The sequence below is a fragment of the Apaloderma vittatum genome, unplaced genomic scaffold, assembly GCF_000703405.1.
Source record: "Apaloderma vittatum isolate BGI_N311 unplaced genomic scaffold, ASM70340v1 scaffold28564, whole genome shotgun sequence".
In the NCBI taxonomy this organism is placed as follows: domain Eukaryota; kingdom Metazoa; phylum Chordata; class Aves; order Trogoniformes; family Trogonidae; genus Apaloderma; species Apaloderma vittatum.
In genome coordinates this window covers 1-22,390 of record NW_009711384.1, presented here as the reverse complement: position 1 = coordinate 22,390, position 22,390 = coordinate 1, and the positions used below count along the sequence as shown (strand labels likewise).

The 22,390-nt window shown below is 42.6% G+C and overlaps 1 protein-coding gene across 1 annotated transcript; it reads left to right on the top strand.

Moving 5' to 3' along the window:
* Positions 1–4: 4 nt before the first annotated feature.
* Positions 5–22,228, top strand: PKP4 (plakophilin 4; the record flags this gene model as incomplete). Its single annotated transcript, XM_009867632.1, has 13 exons — positions 5–281; positions 3,310–3,501; positions 5,016–5,236; positions 7,167–7,295; positions 9,317–9,530; positions 15,710–15,893; positions 16,518–16,635; positions 17,106–17,297; positions 17,444–17,617; positions 18,681–18,831; positions 20,889–21,084; positions 21,877–21,961; positions 22,069–22,228. Coding segments are annotated over 13 exons (2,293 nt in total), but the record flags the coding sequence as incomplete, so codon positions are not given.
* Between the last annotated feature and the right edge of the window lie 162 nt (positions 22,229–22,390).

Below are 22,390 nucleotides of genomic sequence, written 5' to 3'. Positions count from 1 at the left end.
GGGCAGCGCCAGGCCGGCGGCCAACCCCAACGGCGCCGCTCCCCAGTACCAGACTTCGGTCCACGTCGGCTCCCCCCTCGCCCTGGCCGACGCGCAAACCAGAGTTGCTTCTCCATCCCAGACTCAACTGGGGTCTTCCTCCCCGAAGCGTTCCGGCATGACCGCGGTGCCACAGCATTTGGGAACGACGCTGCAAAGAACTATTCATGATATCGAGCAGTATGGGCAGCAGTACGAGATATACGAGAGAATGGTCCCTCCACGTCCAGACAGCCTTACAGGTTAGTAAAAAGGTAAAGACACTGCTTAACGCTCGGTACAAACCTACAGCTGTAGGAGCTCCCTCGTGCAACAGTCGCTTGATGGCTGAAATATTGCAGCACTCGTGCGTAACTGTGGCGGATGTATCCAACCAGTTGTAAAGCCTGATGCCAAGTGCTCTGTATCAATCATACCTGAAGTTCCCTGTGAACACTGTCTTTCTCTTTGATTATGAGATTGCTAGCCACACATTGAATTAAATCACGTTTCGAGTAGCTAAGTGAAATTCTGAGTCTTCCGAACAGCCATTTCAGTATTTTTGAAGATAACATACATTTAAATGTATGTGCAGGTTATATGCAAAAAGATACTAGACTAGAACTAGTTTCATGTCTAATTCTTTCTTAAAATATGCAGCTTGGTATCACTGAATTTTAGACTTTTTTTCCCCTAATAATTCTAGGCTGTCTCAAAGCACTTCAACTTAAAAATAGGGTAACCATTGCAATGGTAGCTTAAAATAAAGCCCTAAAAGGTAGCACCTGTGCTTGCCATGCATTTTCTCAGTGATGACGTGTGGAATCCTCAAAGGTTCCCTCCCAGGCACTGTGATAGAGCAGGTGGAGGGGGGAAATATTCAAATGCAGGATGCGTTTGGTTACACATCACCAGTTAATTGTATTTCGAAGTTGTTCTATGGTCTCTGTCATTACATGTGCATAGTTCACTTAGCACATGCTATTGCTTTGATAGCTGGCAAGGCTTTAGTGCCTGCAGTAGCAATGCCAAAGGGGACAAAACAGTGTTAATTTTATAAAATAGTTTTAAAAATACCTTCTAAAACCAAAAATTGTGCTGATTTTGTGCTCTACTTTAATTTGTGAATGACTAAACTTAAAATGTGTTTGCCTTGGCTATAGCAGCCGTATGTTACATACCTGTTTGCTAAGTTTTGTCTAACTCTGTTAACATGATTTCTTTTGTGTAGTGAATAAACTTTGTAGATAAAACGTGCATGTAGTTGTTGGCAAGAAAGGTGACAATGTATTATGTTGTAAGATTGAAAAAATTAGGAAGGGGGAAGCATGAGGAATGCTGGTGTGAGACCCAGTGGGATGTATGTGAGTGTCACACTGATTTACAGTAGTATGATCACAAGTATAGTTGGTCATCTTTGAAGGATTTATTAAAAGAACAAAACTGGTGAAATCACAGAATAAAGGAAGAATACCAAGAGCAGAAGGAACTGGAGTGAGTTCAAAAGGGAGTTCAAAGGGGAGATTAGGCCATTGCAAGATGCAATGAAGAAAAGTCAGAGAGTGGAAGGGGACCCCAGGGCAAAGTAAATCTTGGAGGCAAAAGGAGAAGTATTGTGTAATTGTTTCAAAGGAAGTGAAAATTCAAGACTGGAATACAGACATTCAAAATAAAAGCTTTTCAAAATTAAGGAGGATTTTCCTGATAGTGTAATATTCAAAACCCAAGTTGGTGGAGGTGGCAAAAGTATTACCTAGCAGTTATGCAATATGTAACTAAATCAAGTTTGAATATTAAAGATGGCTTGTATTTTATTAAGTATGAGCGTCTGAGGCTTGTTTAGCACGTCAGCTGGGAGTGTGTAAGGCAGTGAAACAGGTGATACAGAAGTGTGGGAGATGAGAGAGGAGTGTGGAAATACAGCAATGCTGAAATGCTTCAGAAAGAGTTTTTCTGAGAGCAGGGGCAGGGGAGAAACAGGTGAGTGCAGAAGAGCTTTTCCTTCAGGTCATGCATCCCGTTAGCTGCAAAAGCTCTGTACCCTCAGTTCTAAGAGCAGCACAGAAGTGACAGAACTCGGGTAGGAAGTGGTAAAAACCTCAAAACTAACAGAAATCTATTTTTCCACTGCCTGGTTCAGTATGTTAGTGCTTCTCTGCAGACTCTGAAACTGTAACTTAAAATTATGGGAATGAGGATGCTTTAAAAATAGATGAGAAAGTTGGTGGAGGGTAGCTTGTTACTAAACACCAGCAGGAGGAAGCAAAGTGTATGGAAGCTTCAGGTCATTGAGGGGAGGGGTGATGCTGTGTGTCAGAAACGTTCCTGGGCCAAAAGAGAAGAAATAGAGGATTAAGAGTGTCCCACCAACCTCCTAATCAGTGAGCTTCGTGGGCCATCGGTTGCTCATTCAGCTGGTAAAGCAGTCAGGGGAAAGGTGTGTGGGTTACAGCCAGCCAGTGACACACTGGAATGCACGGGAGGAGATTCTGGGCAGCGCGAGTGAAGCTTTCGTGGAGCAGATGGAGGGGCAACCCTGAGGAGGAGCAGCAGGTCTGCACTTGGGCAGCGCTGGTCACAATGCCGGTAGCCAGCTGCGGCTCTGCACCTCTGCCAGGGACGTGCTTGGGTCTAGCGCTGGAAGGGGGTGGCAGGAGGTTCACTGCTGAGAAATTTCAGTTAAATGAGACAGAAGTTAAAGGGAACTCGAGGGACAGCTGAAAGGCAAGATGAACAAAAGGAGATTCTCATACAGCTGCAGCATAGCCGTGTGTATATGTATACACACACACATATCGTGGGCTATTTAAACCTTTCTAAAGACATGCTTAAATCTCTGCCAAGAAGTTCTTTCCTCTTACTGCTACTTATTGTTTTGTTTCCAGGATTATGACCTCCTTTAGGCTGAGCCCTATTTCACAACTGGATTTCTGTCAGGTTCACAAGTTGGCTCATCACTGCTGAATCTGTGAACTGCACGTGCTGACTTAGCTTTGATTCCGTATCTCTTAGAGTTTCAACTGTAAATGCTGCCAAAAAAAAAAAAAAAGTTGGAAAATTTAAAGTTGTCAGTGTATGGACAGAACTCTTCAGCAAAGAAATGTTGCTTGGTCAGTGAATCTTTTGGCATGAATCATTTAATAATGGAAGAAGGTTTAGTGAATAGGTCTTTATAAGTGTGGACATAAGTAACACCTTTTCTTGGCTGAAAGAAGAAAGATTCAAATGTGACAGCTTTAGTATTTGTAATCGACACGGGCCTTGTACGTATTTCCCTCTTCTTGGTTTTAGGCCTGAGGAGTTCCTATGCCAGCCAGCACAGCCAGCTGGGACAAGAGCTGCGGTCGACTGTCTCTCCTGACTTGCACATCACGCCCATCTACGAAGGCAGAGCCTACTACAGCCCCGTGTACCGCAGCCCCAACCACGGCGCGGTCGAGCTCCATCAGGGCTCGCAGTCGGCATTGTACCGGGTGGGCTCAGGTGGGTGAAGGTGCCGAAGCTCTTCCTTCAGCCTTCAGCTCCTGGCCGGAGCCTTCCTGAGGCCTGGGGCCTGTAAGAGAACATATCTGAGATGTGTAACACCACTTGGAAAGGAAAAACTGGGCGTTATAAATTAATGGAGGTAGAAACTAGGTTTGAAGGACTTAAAATAACCAGCAGGTTTTTTAGAAAGCTTTTGTGGTGTTTGTGAGAAATACTTGGGGCTGTATATCAGTGTCAGCTTAGGGTCAGGATATTTTCTGTTGGATATCACACACTCACGTGCATCCAAGCAAAAGCATGTTTCATGACACAAAAAATTCATTGCTTCCTCTTGCATCCTCAGTGTGTCGTTCTCTTGGAAAGTGAGTTTGCTCATATTTTTTTTTATTCGTCAGTACGGTAAAATGACAGCTTGCACACTTAAATTACCTGGCACATCTTTCACAGTAAAAATACTGGGTTTACCCAGCTTCTCAGCAAAGGATAATATTCAAATACGCTATCTGAAGCTTGTGTATTGAAAATGAAATATTTCTACGGTATTTCATAGAATGACTACTCATGCATTATGAAGTGCATAGGCATTAGGTTAGCGTTAGAACTGATTTTCTGTAAAGGGAAATATAATGCATGTTGCAGTGCAGTTTGTTCTTTAAGGTTGATTAATTATTTGTGTAGTGGAGTAATTTCCAAAAACTCTAAAAATCTTGGAAGGATTTCACAAAGTAGCTCTCTCGAAATATTTGTAGGGAAGTGTTCATTTCATGTTTTCATATATTAAAAAGCAGTTTTCAAATGTTTTTAACATAACTGAAATACTAAGAGTATGGAATGTTGAAAGAGGCAATAGTTTTTGTGATTATTCAGTCTTCTACAACCTGGAGTAAACAAGTTAAGTTTGTTAGGATGAGCCACTGAGAAAGTATGACTAGAAATTGGCATTCTCTGTTTACTTGTCTACCTAATACAAGTTGTGTTGGAAGAACAAAAGCTACCACCACAGCTCTGGTAAGTCAGGAAGACACATGTTCTTGGGCTTGAATAGATCTGCTTAATCTTTGAAATCATCCCCTTGTTAGCTTTTTGTCAGGGAAAACGTACATGTAGTTGGGAAAAGAAAATTATCATACAAATGACATAAATTTTTCTCCACTTATTTTTCCTTTTTTAGTACAGTCGGCAAGTTGATGTCAATGTTAGTAATTGAATTTTACCACAGACCTTGAAAACGTTTTACCTTCTGATTTCTGCTTGATGGCACAAGATGCATTTCTTTCTTTGAATACTTATTGAGGCAAGCTGAGGCTTTCCCCTGATTCCACCAAACCTTAAGTTCTGCAGCCTCTCCGTCCTCCCCGGGACACTGAGGAATTGCTCCCTTAGATCTCCGTGTTGAGCACGACTCGTCTCCAAGACTGGTGTTTTTGTTGTTGTTGTTTACACCTTTAACTGTGTATTGCCCCTTCGCTTCATCTGTTACCTGGTGTGTTTTAATTCTGGTTTTATCTTAGGAGTTGGAAATCTGCAGAGATCGTCCAGTCAGCGTAGCACACTCACATACCAAAGAAATAATTACGCGCTGAACACCGCAGCCACCTACGCAGAGCCGTACCGGTCAGTGCAGTATCGACTCTCCGAGTCTGGCTACGCCCGGCTGCAGCACGCCGCGCCCGCCGACGACGGCACCACACGGTCGCCGTCCATCGACAGCATTCAGAAGGACCCCAGGCAAGTCCCTTTGTACCGTCAGGAGCCGTGCTGTGTTGGCCGGAATAGTATTTTTAATACATTCCTACATGGCACCGTGTGCATATTCCAGTTTTACATTGTTTAAACAATCATGACTAATTTAGGTACTTGGATCTATACCTTTATAGCCAAGGATAAGTGCAGTCTACTTGTTACAGTAAGAAAGAGCAGCTTTAATGCACTTAGTTTTTACTGCATTTTTCTTCCATGTTTATTTTCATGTAGAGACTATTATGGGAAATACTTATAAGCCTGATGAGAATTGACTGGATTTTTCCAAATATTTTTGAGTAACTCTACAGAGCAACCTGTAATATTGCAGAAAATTTTCTCTTTATGGCAATGGGAATCAGGATCTGAAAATGTCAAAGTGCCCCTAGTTTATCTGAACTTTTTTTCATGAGCCGCCTGCTTGAATTTCAAAATAATGTAGGCTTAAAAAACTTACAAGTGTACCATTTTGAAAGAGAGTGCACATTCAGATTTTTAAAATAGTTACTAGTTCGATGTTGTAAATATCTGTACATGCTGTGGGCATGTGACAAATGTAGCATTAGCTTTACAATTTGTTAGAGACACTGTTCATTAAAACCTTGTATTTTAAAATGGGAGTATCCAAAGCCAGTCCGTGCAAGCCTTGGGGGCATTTGCGGTTCTACCTTCAGCCTAGGTATGTGGTCGCTAGAAATTCTGGTCCTTCCCCCGACAACCACTTCATGGAGGCAGCTTCTAGACGCTCCGTGGTCACGAGCAGCTGTGACAGGTCCTGCTGGTTTAGCAGGAGCGCAAAGCAGAGTGCCTGTGCTGAGGGTTGGGCGCCTCCCAAGACTTTCCTGTGCATGAGGGCACCAAACGACCTTTGAGAAAACAGAGCGAGTAGTCACACTGGCTTCTTCCATGGAAATCTCTCGGGCTTCCTGCATTACTGAGGGCATATGTTCATAACAGGGAGCTTTAAAGAAGTTCTGACTCAGTTTTCATTGCTGATGCACCTTCTGATCTTGTAATTTCCTCATAGAGTAGTTTTTTCTGCATGCTGTCATCTGTTTCAGTTCGTGCCGCTGCGCAGGCTGGGTTGGCGCGTTGCAGCAGCCACAGCCTGGGTTGCTGAAAGCGTCGCACAAGGGAGCGGCGCGGGAGCGCTCGGCTGCTGCTGGCTGTATTAGAAAGGTTTTCCCTAAAGCTGCCCTCTCATTAGCCTGGAGAAATAAACCTCTGACTTGTTGGGTGCTTCAAAGGAGGCGCAGAACTGAGCCGTCCTGTTTTAGTGCCTGTAGGAATCCTGGGGACACTCAAGTGGCCAGGCTAGTATGAGCCCTCAAATAGCTCCCCAAATACTTCTCTGTTGTTGTGTTTTGTTTTAATATAAAATTTTTAATATAAAGTTTTAATGATTTAAAGTTCACAATCCCTGAATATCTCAAACGATGTGAACTTCCTGCATCTGATCACGATGATAAAATTGCAGGCTGTGCAGCTTTTATTGAAGTACAATTCACTTCAGACTAGGAAGAATGTTCAGCACTGAGAAAAAAAATGTTTTGTGGAAGAGAGGCCCCTGCGCAGCACTGTGAAGTGGGTATCTGCTGGGTTATATGCTTAAGTTTTGGGAGATTTATGTAGGTTGCCATGTTGGAATTGTTAGTTTTAGTATATGTCTATATACACATAGGTGTGATCGACAACCAAGCCAACTGAAGACCACAGAGTATACAGCGTTCCCTTTCCCTTGGGAATACTAAGAGGTGATGTGACTTAGAGTTAGGCTGGTATGCCCGGCTTTCCTCCTAGCCCTGATGATCAGAAAAACAAACCAAACAGAATTGTTGAAAAATCCTTTAGATGGTCTAGTGCTTCTACTTAGCAAATAAACACGCATCTCTCACTAACACGTGTTGTTCTGACGCAGGGAGTTCGCGTGGCGCGATCCGGAGCTGCCCGAAGTCATCCACATGCTGCAGCACCAGTTCCCATCGGTGCAGGCAAACGCGGCCGCCTACCTCCAGCACCTCTGCTTCGGAGACAACAAAGTCAAAACGGAGGTACTGTGCGCGGCCGCGGCTCCTCCCCGGGGAGCTGCAAGAGGAAAACTGGACCTCTTGCCTCTCTCTGCCCTTCCTCACCAGACCCTCTGCCCCCCCCGTACCAGACGTGTGACCATGCTACAGTACCTAGCTGCACGCGCACGGAGTTTTCCTGTGCTGAGAGGCTGCATGGAAATTACGTGAAAATATTTTACCTTCCAGTTGTGTGATCTAGCAGAACTGTAAAGTGTGTTTACCAGAGCCTGTTTTTGTGTAACCTGTTGCTGGCTGGAGCTAAGAAAAACAAGAATTCTGTAAGGCCTTCCACTGGTTTTGATCCAGATGTTTTAAGGCATCGCAAGGAATGAGTGAGCTCTCAGGCAAAGGAAAGAAATCCAACCCTAGAAATATATAGAGGACAGTATTTGTGTCAGTATGACATGGAGGAGGGATACATCTGAGTGAAAATTCAGATAGTTGTTGAAATTTATAGAAACTCTTTGCATTTGAAGAGCTGCTCTTTTTGCAGAGCAGGGGTTACCTATTGAACGAATTTGCTTTTTTGTTCATGTCATATATATATGTTATCTGTTATTTTCAGTGTAAATATTATTCGTGTTAATCAAATGTTGGTTGAAGATAGCCCAACCTCTTGAATTATTATTTATTTTTCATGTCCTGCAGTATGTGCCTTCAGCGTAGTCTGTGCCAGATAAATAACCTGCATGGTAATACTCATTTCCTGGCTACAGAAGTCTTGCAACTTGAAGCTTAAAACTTGTTGAATGCTTTTAGAGACAGATTCCTGGTGGCTTGTGGCATAGCAGCAGCCTGTCTAATGGATACATGCCAAACTTTGTATCTCTTGGATTTATAATTTGCATGGTAGATAGTGTGTAAATGCAGGTATCCTTTTGAGAAATGCACATTTGAAACACTCTTTAATTTCTTTTATTCTACTTAAGAGGGGATTTGACAGGTGAAATCACACGGAATGCTGATCATAGACCTTGCATTTCAGTTGATTTTCCCCAAGTCTTCAGTTTGTCTGCGGTGTGGTGTGAATAAAGATACTAACCATTTTAATACTCAGTGCAGAATGAGATAGAGAGAAGATGATGTTTTTCAGAGTATCAACTTAAAAATATTTGGCTAAATCTCAGTTACGTTTTCACTGAGAGTAATTTTATTCTTCCTGACATTTAAAGCCAAAAATCCATAAACGCCTGCACACACTAGTGCTTTGCAAATAGCCTCGAGGCTTGCCGTACTAACTCTTGCCTGGGCTAGAATAGAAAAGTTCATAGGAAATATTTTGATAGCCTTACGGCAGTAACTTTTAATCTGAAATTAATGTTGTAAGTACTACCACTTAGCTGTCTCTTTAAAATATATTTTTTAATTCATTGAATATTACAGACTTCTAAAATACTTTAATCTTTTATCATTCCTGTAAGTTATTTTTAACAAAGAAAGTACTACGTGGAAATCAGATCTCAAAAACAAATTGTTAAAATTTTTTAAAACTATATAACAAAGAAAAATGCAGCTAACCTGCTTAAAACAAACAACATAAAATTGCTTTCTCTTTTACCATATTTCTGTGGAGTGGACCTTCTTTTTAAAAAGAACTTAAACAGGACTGGTTATATGCTAATTAGAACTCGTGAGTGTGTGTGCATGGCTAAGGGGAGTTATATCTTTGCAACTTTTTATTTCTAATATTCCCAAAAAAATTATCTTGAGGTATAGGGAATTACTTCCAAAACCACGTTGCTGGAAAACAAATGCAGGAACAGCTCTTCTCTGGACACAGCAACTGACTGAAAATGTCCATCAGCCCTTTCAGCAAGGACGCGATGGTTCCCAGGGACTTTCAGTGCAGCGTAACAGTCGGGTTACGAAGATTTACCAGCAATATTTCCTCTTGAAGTAGACTGAAATGTACCATTTACATAAAAATAAAAGCCTTTTCAAATCTGTAGAGTGAAATGGGTGAAATCAATGAGTGCTGATGTACCCGTTGTTCCATTTTCTAGGTGTGCAGGCTAGGAGGAATCAAGCACCTGGTTGATCTCTTGGACCACAGAGTCCTGGAAGTTCAGAAGAACGCTTGCGGCGCGCTGCGGAACCTCGTTTATGGGAAGTCTACTGATGAAAACAAAATAGCAATGAAGAATGTTGGTGGGATACCTGCCCTTTTACGATTGTTGAGAAAATCCATTGATGCCGAAATAAAAGAGCTCGTAACAGGTAGGTTTTGAATGGAAACAAGCAGAGAATTATAATGCAGGTGATTTTCCTGAAGTGGACGAGACTGGAAGAACTGCTAAGTGACTGGAATTGAGTATATCAACTAGGTCTTAATTTCTGTATTGGTACTTTCTGTGAATACAAAATCACTTATTTTGGCTACTGACAGGTAAAGAATTAGCATTGAAGTATAGATTCACTGCGAGAAGTAAATCTTGCCGTAGTTGCACTAAATCTCTGCTTAGGGTAAATTTTCCCTGGCATGGTTCTCGTAAGTACACAGTGAGGTCTTGGAGAAGTATTTCCGTATTGACTCCAAAGTTTTATTTTATTACAAGTGCTTTTTTTTAATTATCTGCTGACAAGAATTTTAAATAAGATCTAGTAGACTTTGTAAGATGGACCCAGACTATGTAAATGTGTGTTGAAGTACAGACAGAAAATTGCAAGTATGCAAATGACCGCAGCACCTCGTGCACAGCCTGTGCGCGGAGCCCTGGCCAAGCGCCTGTGCACTCACTCCTCCTTCCTTGAGTACAGGGAGCGGATTTAGCTTACAACCTGTGAAGCCAGTGCAGAAACAATGAACCATTTGCAGTTCTAACACATGAAGGAACTCCATTTCCACCAAAATGAGGTGGGTTTGTGGAGTACTGCATGCATCTGCTCTTTTTCTTAATATGAGAGCAGTTTGTCTGTGAGGGTTTTAGGGGATTGAGGGCAGTACAGAGAAGAGTTTCTGCTTTCCTCTTCCAACTTTCAGTAACTCCCTCACTTGATTTTGTAAAGCTACAAAGCCTAATTACTTGCCTGCTAAGCAGAGCTGCACAGCAGTGCTCACGGTCACTCAGGCCAGCTTCCCTCCGTACAGCTGGATCAGATGTGTAGTGTCCACTGGTGTTACTGGGAGAATCCCAGCTGCCCTGGGGAGTTTGGACCCGAGTGCCAGACGTTTCCTCGTCACAGGCCTTTGCACCTCCTGACGTGTTCTGAGTAAAGTGATACAAAACCACAAAGACTGAAGAGAGGACTGTATACTTTAGAATCTTGTCCTTTTTCCTTTTAGCACTAGTTTCCTTCTTGGGAAGAATCCTTTTCTCCACTATTCTCTAAATACTTTCTTAATCCATAGGGAAAAAATAAACAGAAAATGCTCCCCAAAATCTCAGTTGCAGAAACTTAGTGGTTTAGATTTGTGTGTGTCTATTTCTGCTCTGGTACAGTTTGTAGAAATTTCAAGTGCTTTCCAAGTGTCTTCTGCATAAGAAAGAAACATCATCAAGTAAAACCATTTTCTATTATTAAAGGGACAGTTTGACCAGCATCTTAAAGCCACAGATCCAGGACCTTTAGAAGAAAAAAGGTGATTCTTTCAAACTTTCAGGAGAAAACTGTTAAATCAAGCTCTCTACATGGACTATTATATATATTTGTTTCTTCAGTTTGGTCCATCTCTGCTCCTGTTAGGCACTTCTGTACTCAGTTCCTCAGAAAATTCGTCCAGATTATGCTATTTGTTTTGTTACTTTGTTAGTTTTACTGGACCAGTGTTTATGGTAGATAGTCCAGATCATTTGGCTTTAACCAAAGCTTGTCAGGTTCAAGGATGGGATCTAAATTATTTAAGATTTTTTCTCTCTTTATTTTCAAAGTAGTAGGCATTTAAGTTGAGAAGAGCAGAAGTTTAAGTTGAGAAGAGCAGAAGTTTATGGGCGAGGCTTTTCTTGGTTTTCATTTGCAAGTGTTAATGCATGTCCCAAATCTGTGTGGAAAATATCCTCCAAGCACCCAACAGCGTTGTTCCTGGTTAGAATAGAATCACAGAATCCTTCAGGTTGGAAAAGACTCTTGAGATCATTGAGTCCAACCACTAACCCTGCTCTACAGAGCTCACCCCTAACCCATCTCCCCACCCCCACACCTCAACGGCCATTAAACCCCTCCAGGGATGGGGACTCCACCCCCTCCCCGGGCAGCCTGTGCCAACAGCTGACCGCTCTTGCTGGGAAAACATTTTTGGTTGCCCTTTTTTTTGCAGAGCATAGGGCACCTTGGCTTTCCTCGCCCTGTCTGCACCTGTTACCTTCAAAGGTGAGGTCTGTTGTGAAGCTGATGGTGCTAGAACAGAACTGTTCTGCAGCCATGAGGCACTGTGAACTCTTTTTTTTCTCTCCCATTCAGCCTTTTTAGAGGAAAACGTTCTGGCTCATCACAGTTCTTTATATATCTTGATATGAGGGCTTGTATTTTACTGAGTCTTGTACGTACATCTATTTAAAAGCATTTTGTCTACAGTAAAATCAGGGTTACAGGTATTCTTTTTTTCTTAATACTTATGCTAGCAGATTTCACTCATAGCTAGACATGTAGGGTTTCTCTATACTAAGTAATACTAAATAGTACCTGGAAAGTTTATTCCTTTTTGACAAGACAGGTATATTCCTTAAATGTTCTTTTATTTTTATTCTTAAGATCTAATCGACTGGCTAAAACTTTGGAGATGGGTATTTGTGTTTGGTAAAGGTTTGTGTTCCTTGTCACTTTAGATCATAGAACGGCAGAGTTGTAGAACATCAAGGTAAATTCCCTGTCTTGTATGAAAGAAATTTTATGACAAAACTGTCCAACCATTGCTCACACCAAAGCAGTTTTGTCAATGTTAGCAACTGCAAATTTTCCTGTAGATAAGACTTTGAATGTTCTCATGCCACTTACTTTAATTGCCTGAGTAGGATGCTTTGGACAGTGTTCACAGAAATGGTATTTTAGCATGGTCATGTGAGAATGCTGCAAGGGTCAGAACTTCAGGCAAAAATAGGGCAGGCCATACCTGATCAAGAGAAGAAAACAAAAAGACCCACTTTTCATTAGAAGCTTTTTCCTGTGGCATTTTGAACTCTCCTGCAAAGCTTACTGATATTTTTCTTTCTTTCTTTCTGGTCCTGTTACTGCTGATTTCCTTCCTCCCTTAAGAATTATCCCTGCTTGTTGATGCTGGTATCTTTTAAACTTTAGCCTTCTTTTCTCAGGTTTTCTTCACCTCTAGGCAGTGTCAAGCACTAGTAGTGGTTTGTGATTTTTCTGCTGTATTGTATAGTGCATTCACGGACTAAGCAGGAAAAGTGAGGCCAGCAGGAGCAATCATTTGAATTAAACACAAACTGAACTGTAATGAGCAGCAAGCAGAAGTTCCTCTCCCTCCACACCCATTGATGCTGGGGACAGCAGAGACCTCCCTAGGTGGGTCGATGGCCTCAGTGCTCCTCTTGCCACAGAGTTGGGTGGGATGTTCTTCACTCTTCCCGAATGGTGGCAGCTGCAGCTAACAGCTGTTGAAAAACAGGTTTTTTTAAAATTCATCCTCTACCTATGGTTTCAAACTGTCTCTTTGGACTTGGACAATGATTTTGTAGCAGTTAAATACTTAAGTGTGCCTCCACACCAGTGAGGAATAAAAAGGCACTGTTATTTAAAGGACCTACGGAACTGCACCATAATCCCAGAAGTCTCTCAGACCTGGCCTTGATCAGCACCGTACCTGCTCCTACCACTGTTTTCCTCAACTTTGATTGGAAACTTCCCCAATTATAAATGTCTTTGCCTTCAGCATTTATTTCTAATAAGCACTAAATTTGGTCCCGATTATCTTAAAATAAGCACTCAACAAATAATCAGATTATGTTCTCATTTTTAACAGGAAGATGTAAGGGCTGTATAATAGGCAGTTCTACTTTGCAAAATACACAGCCGAAGACTTCTCCCAAATGGAGAAATGGAGTGTCCTGGTGAGAGCTTTTGCCTTCTTGTCGTGAACAGAGGCCTAATAAATCATTAATAGTTTCATCAAGCTACCTCCTTGGGAGTCCAACTTCTGGGCAGGTTTTGACATAGCTGTTCAGTGGAACTGCTGAGGGACCTGGGGCTGTTCAGCCTGGAGAAGAGGAGACTAAGGGTAGACCTCTTGGTCTCTGCAGCTCCCTGACAAGGAGGGTGTAGTGAGGAGGGGTCAGTCTGTTCTCCCCAGTGGTGAGTGACAGGATGAAGGGAAATGACCTTAAGTTGCACCAGGGGAGGTTCAGGTTGGATATTAGGAAGAATTTCTTTACTGAGAGGGTTATCAGGCATTGGAATCAACCTGACCAGGGAGGGGGGTTGAGTCTCCATTCCTGGAGGGGGGTTGAGTCTCCATTCCTGGAGGGGTTTAAGGGATGGATGGATGTTGTGCTGAAGGACATGAGTTAGTGGTGTTGATAGGGCTGGGAAAAAGGTTGGACTCGATGGTCTTGAAGGTCTCTTCCAGCCGAAATCGTTCTGCGATTCTGTGATGTGCAAAGTCTGACAGGCTTCGTGGTGGGACGGAGTTTGGGAGGTTCTCCCGCTGGGCTCCGCGGTCGGTGCCATTGTGCCCCAGAGGACAGAAAGCTGCTGCTGGCTGTTCTCTCCCAGTTTCCTCATCAGGGCCGGAGCCACAAACGTTCCTGGGGGGAGGAGGAGGAGGAGGCAGGAGACTTCTTATTTTTGTGTGGCTGTATTAAAAACTTCTGCTGTCTTACAAACTTCTGGTTTTGTTAACTCTTGTAACATATACTGTCTTGTACCCCCCATAATTTATCTATGAGGAACTAAATGTGCAAGATCTAGTCAAACCAAAAACCTTATGGTTTATTGTAGCAATTTTATTGGACTGTTGTGGAAATGCCATTTAATATTTCTTGCTGACTGTAACACAGCTATATTACTTTACAATTAATAAAACACTGTATGTGAGATGAGTACCTGGTGAGAATTTAGATTAATTTTACGCTGTTTTTCATGATGAAAAAGATGATTAAATGCTGTGTTTAGCATACTAATTGTGTATATAGTTCTGCTAATAGTTTATGTTAGATCTCATACTTTTCTATCTGAATGTCACGTGAGAAGACTGTGAAACAGGGTGGGGAACTCTAGAATTCTGCCCAAGGATACAAGATCAATAGCAGTTTCATTGGGCTATTAGTGAATGTCAAACACTCCGGTCTTCTTGCTCCTTTTCCAGGAAGACAGTTTCTGCAGGAACATGAGCTCCCGTGTGCTCAGCTCCACATTTAAGTCCCCAATACTCTGGTGGGCAGGGCGACAGAGCAGGAGGATCGACACAGGCAGAACGGCCTGCATTTATCGTTGAGGGGGCACACAAACCAGGTTTCCCCCCTCCATCGCTCATCCTGCATTCCCCCTTTTTGGATACTGGCTTTCCAGATGCTGCCTGATCTAGAATTGTATCGCATCACATGCTTGGGACCTTTACTGGCTGTTCTTTACTGGTTACCACCCATCTGCCAATCTGCCTTCTCTGCTGTGTTTTCAGAGGTTTTTTCACAAGACCTCACGTTTTTTGCTGAATTGATCTGGCAAATCCAGTCGTGACCTCTGTAGGAACGAGTGTCAGTTATGGCACGTTTACACCAGCTTGCCCTGAGGTGGCATGTTGCCTGGCACACTACAAAAAAAGACTGATTTTTTTTTTTTTTCTTTGCCATTACAGGCAGCCAGTATGAGGTTGATCTTTAGGTATCCAAGAAAGGTGTTAACATTAGGGAGATAGAGTGCACTGAACGCACGGGTGTTTCAGAAAGACAGTCTGCGAGTGAGATGAGCTTGTGTGCTTGCAGGGAATGTTCCTCTGGGATCCTGCAGCACAACAGCAACTTCCCTGTCCTCGGGCAGCAGAACGCGACGCGCCTCGGAAGGAAAGAAGGGACGATCTCCTGACAGTCGGCATGTGCTGCTGCTGGGGATTTGTCTTTAAGGAGAGCAAACTGACCCACTGATGTGCGTGTTTGCCTTCTCAGGACTGTGGGAGACACAGCCGCTGATGGCCTAGGGTTACCCTGGTTATCATCTCGCATCCAGCTCTTTGACCAGAGAGCTCCCGCAGCAGCCAGCCGGCCTGCCAGCGGGATAAGCTGAAGTGCAGAAATGGTGATTTCAGTCTGTAAAGTGAATCTTTTAATAGCAGCTTTGCTGACTGCTTGTTAGCCAAAGATGTTGGAATAACGCTGAAGATCGTTTCAGACTAGTATTTCTTTTGGTTTTGCATAGGAAAATTGTCTTTCTCCTGTTGAAAGTAATGCCTTTGAAATGGTTCATGTTGCTTTATATTTGCTAAGTCTTTCTGATGGAAATGTTTTCTTAAGGGGTTCTCTGGAACTTATCTTCGTGCGATGCCGTGAAGATGACAATCATTAGAGATGCTCTGTCGACCCTTACGAACACTGTGATTGTGCCGCACTCTGGATGGAACAGCTCTTCCTTCGATGATGATCACAAAATGAAATTTCAGACGTCCCTAGTCCTGCGCAATACGACAGGCTGCCTGAGGTAATTTGCTGTTCTAGAAGATTCCACAGAGTAATTGTGTTATCCAGCAGGTCCTTTTTATGCTGTCATGTTTAAGACGAAAGAGCCATTGCATTCTATAAACTGCATGTAGTTTTATCATTCAGACGGCTTTTGCGCTTTTTTTCCCATATTAGACAAACATGATTACCTACTTAGTCACTAAGAGAGGTTAACTATAATGGCTAGTAACTATGTTTGTTTTGTGTTTTTATGAATTACGATCATTACACTTTTCCCCAGTTAAATACTGCAATTTTTGTATTGTGCATAGGGCTTATGAATGTTATTTGGGGGAAAAAATGTGCCTTTGGTGATTTTCTATTGCTGTATACATTTGAATAATTATGTTTCTATATGCATGCATATCAGTAAAGACGTGTTTAACTATTCCCTTTGTGGATATTTCAATCAGCAATGAGAAGAAAAATAATGAAAATAATGAAATGCCAAACTAGAAAATTTCTTCTCTAAGAACTGGGGGTGCTGCAGAAAATGTTGCATTTGCCTTTAACTTCTGGGTTCCCAGTCAGCTGTATAAAAGATCCTACAAGCTGTGTAACAAAATGCCTGCATGTGTGTTCCTTAATCATTTCACCCCTTCAGGAACCTCAGCTCCGCAGGTGAGGAAGCTCGGAAGCAGATGAGGTCGTGCGAGGGGTTGGTTGATTCGCTGCTCTACGTGATCCACACGTGTGTGAACACGTCGGATTACGACAGCAAGGTGCGTGCGCGTCCCGCCTCAGTGATGTTTCGTGCTGAACTGTACGTCTGGCAGGATCTCTTGGGGTTCTTCTTGTGAAGTTTAGCACCATGATGTGTTTAGCTCAGCTGGTCTTCTCTCCCAGCCTCTGTTTGCTGAGGTACAGTCTCTGTTGCACAATACAATGTAACTTGTGTGCTTTTCATTTTCCCCAGTGCTGAAGTATTCATTCTTTAATAAAATAATAATAATAAGCTCTCGTGCTTTTCATTTTCAGAATACTAAAAAATAAGGCACTACAATAGAGATGCCTGTTATAAATATTTTCGTATTGGAGGTTATCAGGAGATTGTCGTTTTCCCAGACAAAGCGATGTTTGGAATTTCGTGCTAAAGTCCAAATGCCTTTTCTCCTCTGCTTAATTGTTTGGTTTGCTTTATCACTTGTAAAAAAGTAACTGTTTGCGTGGCATCTTTCTGGTTTGGCTTCAGACAGTGGAAAACTGTGTTTGCACCTTGAGAAACCTTTCTTACCGTTTGGAGCTGGAGGTACCCCAGGCACGTCTGCTAGGAATCAATGAATTGGATGACTTGTTAGGAAAGGAATCGCCGAGCAAAGATTCAGAGCCGAGCTGCTGGGGGAAAAAGAAGAAGAAGAAAAAAAAAACTTCACAGGAGGATCAGGTTTGCTGTTTTCGTTGCATTGCAGATACATCAGCTGTAGTTTAGCCAGTGCTGGGGGGAGCACATCACTTGAAGAAAAACTACCATGTGGTGAATGGAAATGTAGAGATTTCTCACCTCGTTACACATCTCTGTTTGTTTCTCAGTGGGACGGCGTGGGCCCTATCCCAGGCTTTTCCAAGTCTCCCAAAGGGGTGGAGATGCTGTGGCACCCGTCCGTGGTGAAGCCGTACCTCACACTTCTGGCGGAAAGCTCCAACCCTGCCACTCTGGAGGGTTCTGCCGGCTCCCTCCAGAACCTTTCTGCGGGCAACTGGAAGGTATGCGAATTCCTGCTTCTCCTCCTGTCGTTGCAGTTTAGCTGCTGTTTGTTAGTTTGGGTTTTTTCAATCAGATATCAGAACGTGTTTGGAAGGATCACATACTTTTCTAGTACGTGCCTGAGTATTTCTCCCTAGCGTGTATTGTTAGTGCTTATGTGCCATATTAGTGTTGTTTACACAGCGGAAAGCAATGACAGAGATGGTGGATGGGAAGAGGAGTATGGAAACTGCCCTTGAAATTGGTAGCATTTATTTAAAATGAACAAAAAAAGTTAGCTTTCAGTGAATGTTAGTTCAAACTAATCTTCTAGCATCTTTTAGCTGAGGGTTCTGGTGGGAAGGTACTGTTAAAGTAAAACTAGAACAAATAAATGGTTTGTATATGCTTTATTATTTGTATTACTCATTTCCATACATTCTTGCTTATGGCCCTCGCATACAATATGTTACAAAAGCATCACTTGAGAATACTTTATTTATGCTACACATTCATTATGGAGAGATTAACAAAAAAAACCAAACTTTAATTGCTGCTTCTACTTATAAAAAAACAACTAAGACTTTTTCATGTCATGAGCAGTATAAAATTAGTCTTTTAAACAAGAGAAAAAACTGCTCTCTTTTCATTATTTTGTCATCTATTGAGATATTTTATCTGTTAGACCACTTTTTTAAACGTTGCTTTGTTAGAGGAATGAGTGCAAAAGAACCAAGAGCCGACCCTCTATAGTATTAGAAAAGATGTGCATTTAACTTGAGGGGCCGGTTAGCTCAGTGGTTTGAGCGCGGTGCTGACAACAATGACAACACCGAGGTCGCAGGTTCGATTCCCGCTCGGTCCCCGTGTGTTGCCAGGTCTAGTCGAGAGGTAGGGTCCGTGCCGACAACAGGGAGGTTGGACTAGATGATCTCTAAGGTCCCTTCCAGCCTAGGCCATTCTATGATTCTCTTTTCTTTGGGAAACATTCCCCCTAACGTACTCGGGACATACAATCCAGTAAGAGATTATTTCAATCAGAATGTTGTAGCAGATTTGTGAGCAGCTGGTGTCCTGTTTCAGTTTGCAGCGTACATCCGAGCTGCCGTGAGAAAGGAGAAAGGGCTCCCGATCCTCGTGGAGCTGCTGAGGATGGATAACGACCGAGTTGTCTCATCGGTGGCAACTGCCTTAAGGAACATGGCGCTAGACGTTCGCAACAAGGAGCTCATCGGTGAGCGTGGGCCTGGGCTGGGCAGAGAGAGCGCGGTCACCGACGTGTCAGACCTTGTGCTGAAAACACGCAGGGTTGAGCTTCTAGCCATGGAAGCAGCACCCTTGGATTTACTGTATCGTGTCAGCTGTGTCACAGAAATTAATCTTCCTGGCAGCAGCAGCTTTTCAGAGTAATATTGACATTTTCGCCATCTTGCACGGCAATCACTTTGCAGCGAGTGGAAGTCACCTCAGCTAAACTAAAGTGGGCAGGAAACTGCCAGCACAACATGGGATGGAAAACACAACTTCGCTTCCTCGGAGCTGAGCAATAACCTTCTGAGGTGCAAGGTCCCTTACATATCCTAAGAGGATAGGACGGCTCTGCTGCCAGTATGTCAGTAAATATTTTATTTAATAGTACCGGATAAGGAGAGAGGGAAGAAATTCTCTCCTAGTAAACTATGTCCAGGAGACCCCATATACAGAGCAGCGTATCTGTGCCTTTGCTGCATTAAGTAACCAATGAGGGTGCTCACTAGAAAAGCTTACTGTTTCCCTTTTGTCAGTTTTAATATTAATACTTTAAGCATTCGTCTGTGACTTTCTCCACTAGCATTTTAGAAAAACAACAGACAACATTTATCGTGCCTGGATTGGAAACCTCAGGCTACTCTGGCGGGTGTGGAACATGCCTCACCCTCAGCTTCCCATTGCTGAGGCATAAGCAAGCCCTGTTAACGTAGGGCATGACCTAAGAAAGTTTCAATTTTTGCTGCAGAAGCATTTTTCCTTTCGTAGACTAGTCGGGTAAGTCTGTAACAACTGTTTATACAGATAAGGGTATCATTATGCTCAGAAAGATAAAGGAAGGAGAACAGAACTCTATTGTATGTTTCTGAAGCTTCTCCACCTTGTTCAGAACGTGCAGGGTAGGTATTATACACATAAGAAATCAGTGAAAAGAAAATTCTGTTCTCTAGTCCAGCCATGTACAGGTCATCCTCAGGTGATACGCTCTTTTCAGAATTTTTTTTCTCTTCCTGGCAAAACTCTTTGGTTCAGGAATGCACCCTCCACTGTTCCCTCTCCCTGTCAAAGCCTTAGCTATGAAAAAATTACTGGCTTTCCAGACATGCTCTGAAACTAATCTTCGCATAAAATACTGTGAGCCACGAAGCGAGTCGTAAACTCCCCCACTCTAGTGATCTATCTTCTGCAACTTTACTGCTCTTGCTAGGGGCAAGGAAAATGCATTTATTTACACAGTCTAAACTCTGAAGAAAATAAGAGATTGGCGACTCCATCGAATCACAATGTAGACGGATGCATGCAAACGTGTGGATGAGTTGCTGGAGGAGCGGCAGTGAGGTGGCACTGCTGTGCACAGCATCCCTGGTGACAGGGTTCCAGCGGGTTTGAAAAGTTGATCATTTTCTCCAGAACTCCTCTGTGGATATTTGTTTTTCCCTGAGGCAAGTTATGCAAATAGACAGCTAGTGGCTTTGTGTAAAGTTTATTTGTTATTCACTGTTATGTAAAATACATGTCTTCAATAAAATCAATTAGTTGTTCAATTAACAGCACAACCTAAACAAGAAAAAGAGTCGCCTGAGCTGCACTGGTCAGTAAGTGAAGTCTTGAAAGAGCTGAGATCTGATCTCTTATTGGTAGCAAATAAGGTGGACAGAATGTCTGAAAGAAAAAAAATGTCCCAGTTACTTAAGGATTTCTTTAACTCTCCCATAAATGAAGCCTAGGAATGTGCACCGCTCCTTCAATTGTGATAAGTAGCGTAGGATTTTTCCTTGATTGATTCTACTCTCTCCAAATAATCCCCGTTTACAGACACTCCTGTTGTAATGCAAAAACCCAACTTCTCACATTTTCAAGCTAAAAGGGGAAAAAAACCATCAAAAATTAATCTCTAGTCTCTATTGACTCTGTATAAAATGTGAATTCTTGGAAGATTTCCATGGTTTTGATCCTGTGCTTCTTTTTATTGCTTTCAGAGGCAGTTTTCTGACGAGTCCTATAACTTCAAATCTTAAGTTTTTTTAATGTGGGTTTTTATAGGTAAATATGCTATGCGAGATCTGGTTAATCGACTTCCAGGAGGCAACGGTCCAAGCATATTGTCTGATGAGACCGTGGCCGCGATCTGCTGTGCTCTGCACGAGGTCACCAGTAAAAACATGGAGAATGCCAAAGCCCTCGCCGACACCGGGGGAATAGAGAAGCTGGTGAACATAACAAAAGGAAGAGGTGACAGGCAAGTAGGCAACAAAGTTCCTGCCTAAACTGTTTCTCTATTCCATTCAAAATGCTTAAGAATGTGGAAAATGGGATTTTGAGTATAAAAACTGCTTTTGCGGTCCTTATGAGAGTAGCTGACAATTGTGTGGCATTTGATGTCAGATCACTGCTTCAGTACCACTACCAGCTTCCCTCCATTTCTCTTCCAAAAATGACATGGTTTTATTTTTACTAATAGCTAGCACAAGTTTTCTAGCCTTTCTCTTGAGAGTGGCAAAGTGTTTTCCCAGTCGAAGTTTTCAGTAGTGCAACATGAAACTGAGAGCAAAGTCTCACTATGAAGATGTCTGGAGACTTTTCATATCAGCTCTCTGTTTGGGTTTTTTTTTTTCCCTATGGCAAGGAATTTTGTGCAGTGATTTAAAGTATACAGTCTCAGTTTTTATGAAAATGCACTAAATGGTATTTTTCTTTCCAGGATTTTTAATTCTTGCAGACAACGACAGGCACTGTCTCAACCCTTCTCTCTGTATTTCTCACGTGTGTGACCTGAAGAGACAATTTCTAGGCGGGAGAGGGAAGCGATTGTCATGCCCGGTCAGGTTCTGTGCCAGCCTCTTGGCGAGGCTGCTCACACAGCCCTGCCCATGCTGGCATGATGCGCGCACGTGGTGTCGAGACCTGGCCAGGCGACCTTGCCTGGCTTCACAGCGCCAAGGTTTAGGCTATTATGTAGCTCAGAAACGTCATCCTCTTTAAGTGGAATTGCGTGGCTTTCTCATAATGTTAATATTCTTTACTTCCTTAGATCGTCACTCAAGGTTGTCAAGGCAGCCGCCCAGGTGCTGAATACCTTATGGCAATACCGAGATCTCCGTAGCATTTATAAAAAGGTAAAGTACAAATCAGCCTACACTGGAAAATAATTCTACAAAAACTTCTAATTTAATGAAAAGCAATATTTTTTGTTTTACTTTTTTTTCATTTTGGCCCTCCACAGGATGGATGGAATCAAAGTCATTTTATTACACCAGTATCAACACTGGAGCGAGAGAGATTCAAATCACATCCTTCTTTATCAACAGCAAATCAACAGATGTCACCTGTCATACAGTCAGGTCAGTCAAGAAACATGAAGAGACTCGCTGAAGGGGTGCCAGGTATCCCATTTTTTTAACTCAAATAGCCTCTCAGCTGCTATGAATTCTGAAACACGGAGCTCCTGCTGTCCCTCCTCCCTATTTAAGTCCTTAATGCACTCTGTCTGCCGTGACTGCTAAAATAAGTGACCAGTCACAGAATCACAGAATCATGGAATCACA